The sequence below is a fragment of the Silene latifolia genome, chromosome 3 (assembly GCF_048544455.1).
Source record: "Silene latifolia isolate original U9 population chromosome 3, ASM4854445v1, whole genome shotgun sequence".
Classification (NCBI taxonomy): domain Eukaryota; kingdom Viridiplantae; phylum Streptophyta; class Magnoliopsida; order Caryophyllales; family Caryophyllaceae; genus Silene; species Silene latifolia.
In genome coordinates this window covers 69752777-69761163 of record NC_133528.1, presented here as the reverse complement: position 1 = coordinate 69761163, position 8387 = coordinate 69752777, and the positions used below count along the sequence as shown (strand labels likewise).

The window sequence follows — 8387 nt, the reverse complement described above, 5'->3', positions numbered from 1 at the left end:
AATCCTAGCTGCAGTATACCATTTTTATCCTTAACAACCCCAATAACTTGCTGATGCTTCCTCTCATTATTTTTTGCAAAAAAATATTTAGTACAACTGTCCCCTTGCTTAATATGATTACTCTTAGCCCTTTGGGAAAGGATAGCTAATTCAGCAGACTTCAGCTTGGTGAATTCTGCAAGACTACTCCTTTCCTCCTGAATAAGATCACCAGAAAAAGGGTCATCTAAAAGTCTAGCCTGGCAATCAAGAAGGTTTCCCTTAACACACTTGACTCTCCTCTGAATATTGCTAAAGTAATTTCTATGCAAATCAGTAAGAGCATGCTTGAAATTCTTAAGTTTCTCAAAAAAACAAAAGGAAGGACTACCTGCTTTAGAAGAGAACCAAGCCTCATGGACTGTGTTCTCATAATTAGGATGGCTCACCCAACTATTCAGGAAACTAAACCTCTTAGTCACCTTAGACTCATCAGAAGCAAAGACTAGCACCGGAGAATGATCAGAAATACCCATTTCCATAAAAAGTATATAAGAAGAGGGAAAAGAGGTGAACCAGTGAGGATTAGCAAGTGCCCTATCAAGTTAAGTCCAAATTGTAGTAATAGTATCCTGCTTGTTGGTCCAAGTCAACCCAGCACCAGTACTAGTCATGTCATCAAGATGGCATGAAGCCAAACAATCATTAAACTCAGTCATTTCATGGATAGCAGGAGGAGTAGGCCTCATTTTCTCCTCAGGACATCTAACAATGTTGAAATCACCCATTACTAGCCAAGGTTCAAAAGGACAATAAGAGGTAAGGCTATTCCAGAGTTCATTCCTAGCCACAGCATTATTAAATCCATAAACCATACTAATACAGAAGTCAATATTAGTACCATAATGATGAGCCTTGCAACAAATCATTTGACTTGTTATAATCTGAGAAGAAATAGAGATAGTAGAAGGATTGTAAAATAACCAAATTCGACCATTATAATGTTGACCATAATTGCAAATAACATTCCAGTTTCCAAATAAATCCTGAACAATAGGAGGAGCTTTAGCAGACTTAACCCTAGTTTCAAGAAGACACAAAATATCAATTTGATTCACCAATAAGAATGATCTAACTTCCTGCTGTTTAATGGGACAATTGAACCCTCGAATGTTCCAAGAAGCAATCTTCATTTAAAAATATTATCAGGAGGGTCAGGGACCAAACTATGAGCCACTCCTATTGAACATCCTTGATGCATTACAGTGACCATGTCAGGTGAGGGAGCTATAGAGGGAGAGGATCTCTGGCCTAACTTATGGCATAATGAGCCTACATTCCCCTCCTCTATGGTCCCATCAGTCTGAATGACCACTGAGGTACCACCTAGTTCAGTTGTATCCATCACAAGAGTCCCATACTGTGTACTCTTAGTAGAGACACTTTTTGAGCCAACAGTATTTTGTCTTTGAATTTTAACCTTTGGTGAATTAGAGCTTCCTGAGTGCTTTACATACCCATTCTGAGGAGATGTAATGACAGAAGGAGAAGAGGATGTTCTTTCCACTGAAATCATAGTATCCACAGAAGGAGCTGAGGTACCACCTAACTCTGATTCCACCAAGATATTAACCAATTCATCATCCTCAACCAGAACCTGGAAGGGATTACCAGAGACAAGTATAGCAGTGGATTCAGTAGTTGCACCAGTTCACTACTACAAATACAGGCAACCACAACGGCCCTTTAACAACGCTTATTCACGAAAATCATCAAAACACGTTGTAGAATTTATTCCGCGAATTTTACCAAACTTAATTACAACGGTTATGTGTTGTTAGCCGTTGTTATTTGTTTTAACAACGGGTCATACTTTAACAACCGTTGTTAATGAAAAAACTAATAACAACGGTTAAATTTTAACCGTTGTTAATGGTTTGGCGCCAAATTAGTGAAAAGTAATCACAACGGTTATATTAGAACCCGTTTTTAATACTTTTTAACAACGGTTGTAATCTCAATAACCGTTGTTATTAATATTATGAAAATCTTAAGAACAACATATTGCTTTATTCTGCTATACGCTACAAACACAAACACAAGCTAATACTGCTACTATATCATCCTCCATTCCTCCCTGATCGTCTCTCTGTCTTCATCTCCGTCACTGTTGTCACGTCTTCTCTCCCTCATCGCGCGTGTTTATCAATCAGGTATATATATGTTTCTTAGCAACGCTTATTATAACTAGATATAGGATTTTTTGGGTTATTATCTAATTTGTTGATAATTTAGCTTAATTGCTTTCCTGAATTTCGTTTATTTGTTTGCCTATTATTGTATTTTCTGAATTAGTTGCCTATTATTACGAATGTAGAATAATGACTCGAACTTGGATGATTGATGCAAATATGAGTGACCGCACCTACAAGGATGGTTTAGCTGAATTTTATGAATTCGTTTCGAACAATTTGAATGGTTCTTCTAGTATTGCATGTCCTTGTGAAAGATGTGGTAATATTAGCTATATGGCTTTTCTGGACGTTAAAATACACCTAGAAAAGTGGAGATTTAGTCGATCCTATACACTTTGGATTTTTCATGGGGAATCATTAGAGGAAGAGAATAACTCTGAAGAAGATGATGTTGATGTACACGAAAGGCTAACTGATGATCCTGAGTTTGCCGAGTTTTTGAGTTGGAAGAGTTGGAAGTAGAGAAGTTGAATGTTGGGTCTATAGATAATGAAGAGAATGATGATGAGTCCATTGCTTTTGAAGATGTAGGTGATGACACTAGTAATTGGGATGACCTTAACAACATGTATGAGAAGTTGTGTGAGTCCAAGCACCTCTTTATCCTGGTTGTAAGTTCACAAAAATGTCGGCTGTGGTGAAGTTGTATAATATCAAGGGGGCAAATGGGGTGAGTGACACGTGTTTCACTAGTTTTTTAGCCTTAATAAAGGAGTTGCTTCCAGATGGTAATGTTCTACCTGTTAAGACATATGAGGCGAAAAACTAATAAGAGGAGTGGGTATGAAATATGAGAAAATACATGCATGTCCAAATGATTGCATATTGTATCGGAAATTATATCAAAACTTAACCAATTGCCCTAAATGTTTGGAGTGGCGTTATAAGGATAAGGAAGGGATCCCGGCTAAGGTGTTGTGGTATTTTCCATTGATACCAAGAGTCATAAGGATTTATGCGAATCCCGATGATGCAAAAATGTTAACTTGGCATGAAACAGGAAGAATAAATGATGAAAAGCTAAGACACCCTAAGAGATGGTAAGCAATGGAAATCGTTCGACGCTAAGTATCCCGAGTTCGGCAATGAACCTAGAAACTTACGTCTAGCGCTGTCCACCGATGGAATGAACCCACACGGAAACATGAGTAGCCAACATAGTACTTGGCCAGGAGTGTTGGCTATTTATAACTTACCTCCATATGTGTGCATGAAAAGAAAGTATTTGATGTTGTCGTTGTTAATTTCCGGCCCTAAACAACCTGGAAATGATATAGATGTATATTTGGAACCTCTTCTAGATGATTTGCGATTGTTGTGGGATAGTGGGATAGAAGTATTTGATGCATATAAGAACGAAACTTTCAATTTGAGAGCGATGTTATTGTGTACAATATCCGACTATCCGGCTTATGGCGACCTTTCTGGGCACACAGTTCATGGGAAAGAGGCTTGTCCATTGTGTGGGGAGGATATCGAGTCCGAATACTTGAAGTCTTCTCGTAAGTATGTGTATATGGGAAATAGGAGGTTCTTGTCTCATGACCATTGTTATCGCAAGATGCTGAAAGCATTCAATGGAAGACAAGAACTTCGTCAACCTCCTAGAATTTTGAGTGGGCATGAAGTTTATGAGAAAGTAAAGCATATTGAGATAGATTATGGGAAGAAGAGCGGCTCTAAATTGTCTACTCGTGGGTATAAGAAAAGATCCATATTTTTTGATAAACTTCCATATTGGCCTCGACTGGAGGTCGAGGCATTGCCTCGATTTCATGCACATTGAGAAAAATGTCTGTGATAATATTATCAATACCCTTCCGAATGTTCCTGGTAAAACAAAGGATAACGCCGCAGCTAGGGAAGATATGAAAATGATGGGTATTAGGCTAGAGTTGGCACCACAGAAGAGAGGTAATCGTACATTTTTACCGCCAGCAACTTTTACCCTTTCACGGAATGAGAGAAAAGAGTTCTGTGCATGCTTGAATGGAATTAAAGTGCCACATGGTTATTCGTCGAACATCAAAAGCCTAGTGTCGATGCAAGACCTAAAACTCACCGGGTTAAAGTCACATGATTGTCACACTTTGATGCAACAATTACTACCCGTGGCTATTCGTTCCATTTTACCTGAAAAGGTAAGATATGCTATAACTAGATTCTGTCTCTTCTTCCAGTCCATATGCGAAAAAGTCATCGATCCCGATGACGCGGATTCATTGCAGGACCTCGTTGTAACCTCTCTTTGTCAATTGGAAATGTATTTTCCACCCTCTTTCTTCACTATCATGATTCATCTGACCATTCACTTGGTTAGGGAGATTTTGTACCTTGGGCCCGTGTACTTGAGATACCGGTATCCTTTCGAAAGATTGATGAAAGTCTACAAGGACTATACATCTAATCGGTATCGTCCGGAAGGTTGTATTTTTGAACGCGCTATTTTAGACGAAGCTCTTTCATATTGTTACGCTCATCTCTCCCTGAGGAGTTGATTGGCGTTTCTAAGAATCGTCATAGTGACAGGATGACCGGAAAAGGTATTAGGGGCCGGGTTGAAAAAATTGTGACACGTGAAATGTTGCATTTAGCACACATGTATGTGCTAAACAACGAAGATGAGGTGCAACCTTATATTCAACAACACAAAGATGAGCTCAAATACGATCACCAAAACAAGACCGAGAAGTGGATTGCGAACGAGCATACGAAGACGTTTCCAGTGGTTTAGGAATATTGTCTTACGATTATGTCTTGATCAAACTGGTGATGACATCTCTCCTAGGTTACTACGTCTTGGTTTAGGTCCAAATGCCAGGGTCACCTTTTACAACAGTTTTGCCATTAATGGATATACTTTTTACACCCGCGAGCAAGATGAGGTGAGCACAATGCAAAATAGTGGTGTGAGTTCTGAATTTGAGGCAATGCACTTTGCTACTTCAAAAGATAAAAAGCCTATTTGGGGAAAATGCCTTTATTATGGTGTTATTCAAGAAATATTGGTACTAGATTACATTGATTTCACAATGCCTTTGTTTCGATGTAATTGGGTTGATAACAACATCCATTGTGTCCGAAAGGACAAGATGGGATTTACGTTGGTCAATCTGGGTAAGGTTGGCAATAATAAGGATGATCCTTTCATAATGGCATCCCAAGCTAAACAAGTGTTCTATGTCACCGATCCTATGGATAAGAAGTGGTCTTTGTACTTGTCTATAAGGAAAAGAAGGAGTAGTCCATCCGATAATGGTGATGATGATCGGGATGTCGTTTTTGAGGGAATGGATCAGTCTACCACTGTATCTTATTTCGACGATGTTGACACTGATCATGAGGACACTGAAAGCATCTATATGCGTGATGACCATGGTGAAGGTATTTGGGTTAACGAAGAAACTATGACATCCAAGAAACGTCCCCGATCCTGAGATAGTTCATCGGGACACATACGATATATGCATGCATCTTTGGTGTAAGTTGTCTTATTTTCTTGATCTTATTATTAGATGTGGATGCTTTGGTGTTGAAATTGCTTGAATAATGTATTGTTACAGTTTGGACCGTAATGGAATTACGATAATTTTTAAAAAAAAAGAGGTTCAACAATAACAACGGTTATATTTAAATTACCCGTTGTTAATACTTTCAACAACGGGTGTAGTACCTCTACCCGTTGTCAATTATTTTTTTGACGTATTTCATTTTGGCGCAAATTTGGTGAAAATATATTACAACGGGTATATGTTACCCGTTGTAATAAACTTTTGACAACGGTTGACTTTTATTGACCCGTTGTTATTAACATATAACAACGGTTCTTCTTTGAGCACCCGTTGTTAATAGTTTGTCTTAATAAAAAACTAATATAGAAACCCATCCAAAGATGCCATACACAAACTAACACACACAACATTATTACTCCAACCGTTGGTATCCTGTGTTAATCCTTCTCTCTTCCTCGCTTTTTACATTCTCGTCGTCCCGCTTTAAAACCCGATTCCGTTGCCTTCCCTTATCATCCTGCTCGTTCTCTTTATCATCATCATCAACAGGTATGTTCACTTTAATTTTGTGTTTCGTCATTAGGGTTTTAAGACGATCATCTTGTTTCTTTTTTCATGCATTTGTTTGTTTTTCGTCTTCTTTGTTATCTTTATCATCCCGCATCATCTACTTTACTCCTCTTATCGGGGTTTAGGATTTTAGAAGCTCAATCTGTTGTTTTAAGTTTTCATTCCTATTAGGGTTTAGGGTTTTAGATAATACTCTGCATGTACGTTGTTAAGTTGTTCATATCCAACTATATCATTCATATTTGGTTTTTAGGATTATCATGGGTGAAAAACGTAAAAGAAGTCAAAAGAATAATGAGCCTGGTGATAATAAGCCTGGTGAGAGGGGTGCTACGAAGTGCAAGAAAGTCCTTGCGACTATAGCCGCTAAACAGTAGTTCGAAATAACATGGAGTGAGAAGGGTTTCCCTCTTTGGTCCAAATGCGGGTCTTTTCTCCAATTGGATTGGTGCTTGCACAAGACAGTTTGTGCCTATCCATTTAGAGGATGTTAAAAGTTTGAATCCAAAATTGGCGGAGTTATACTTGGCTCGTATAAAGGAAGGCTTTATTATACCCGATGAAAGTCATGATGAGTATTTAATGCATAAGGCGGTGATGTCCACAGCGGTGGAAGTGTGGCGTTGCTAGGGATTGGTTGTATGTGGACAAGGCAACGGGGAGATGCGTAAGAGCCCACCGGAAAACAAGTGTCCCACCATCAAGCGGAAAGAATGGGATCTTTTCAAAAAGATGAGAACTACTGAGAAGTTTCGGTTAAATATCCTCGCCTTTTAACGATTTACCTATCATTTTTTTAATTAATGAGTCCTTTATATAATCTTTTTATTATCTCATCTACTTGCGCTTTTATATAATTATTTGAAGGCCGTTAGCAAAAGAAATCGTGCTAACATTTCATGCAAGAAGGGGAAATTCTATGGTTCTCGAGGCGGTTCTGAAAAGATAGAAGAGGACCTCGTAAGTAGCATGCATTATTGCCCTGTGAGACTTTATTTTTTAATCACACTTGGACTTGCATTGATACACATTTACGTGTATAAATGTTACCATGTTAATGTGTAGGTGGCAAAGGGAGTGAAAGAGGTGGATCGGCATGTAACTTATAAACATGGGCACACGCCTAAAGGATCCCGGTCGTCGCATGACAAATACGATGTGGAAGTTTTGGCCAACATAGTAAGCATTATTTTATTAAGACGAGTTCATTACTAACTTTATTATTTTAGTCACAAATATAATTTGAAGTTTATTTAATATATTATAGGATAACGTATTGAAAGAGGTAGAAGAAGGGAAATTCACTCCCGGTGGTCGTAATGACGTTCTTGCTAGAGCGATCGGCCGACCCGAACATCCAGGTCGTTTGAGGGGCGTCCCGTTACAGGTTGGAGTAACGAAATATTATGGGAAAACTGCCCAGATAAAGAAGAAAAGGAAGACTAAGTCTGAGAACGCTGACATGGTAACATTTATTCTATTATTTTCATTTAAGTTCAATTCACATGTTATTGTTGGGATAAAAATTGCTGACACATTACATTCTTGGCAAGCGACTTGATTAATGGCATCCGTACTACTAAAGTGAATCTTTGGAGGTAAGCTTTCCGAAGAAGAAGTGAAGATGATGGAGGATGTCATTTCTAAAGGGGGTAATAATAAGGTACAACAGATTGGTGAAGAGGCCGCTACTACCTTGGCAATACATGAGAAGGAAGTATCGGTCAACGAGATTCAGAAAGATCAGGTACCTAATAATGCTTCTGAAGTTGTAACAACTAAAGCCGATCAGGTACCTAATATACTTCCTTATTTTTCTTTTGTTTTTTTTTTAGGTAAGATCGGGGGTGTGTTCACCGCCAACTTCGACATGGTGCCATTGAATTGGTTAATTTTATTAGGTAAATAATGGGTCCGAAAAGGAGATGCAACTTGATGAGAAGACGGCCGATGGAAAACAAAGATACATCCCCTTCAAGTCGGTTCCTGTTTTCGAAAGGTATGCATGAAGTGTTTAATTAGTTAAATTTATATGAATGTCTTGAAGTTTGTGCAAAAATCGGCCCGAGAC

General features: G+C 38.5%; 1 protein-coding gene across 1 annotated transcript; it reads right to left on the bottom strand.

The window, feature by feature from the left end:
* Nucleotides 1-584: 584 nt before the first annotated feature.
* LOC141649189 (uncharacterized) lies at nucleotides 585-1172 on the bottom strand. Its single transcript, XM_074457884.1, has one exon. The coding sequence runs from the start codon at nucleotides 1170-1172 to the stop codon at nucleotides 585-587; it is 588 nt and encodes a 195-aa protein (XP_074313985.1).
* Nucleotides 1173-8387: the final 7215 nt, after the last annotated feature.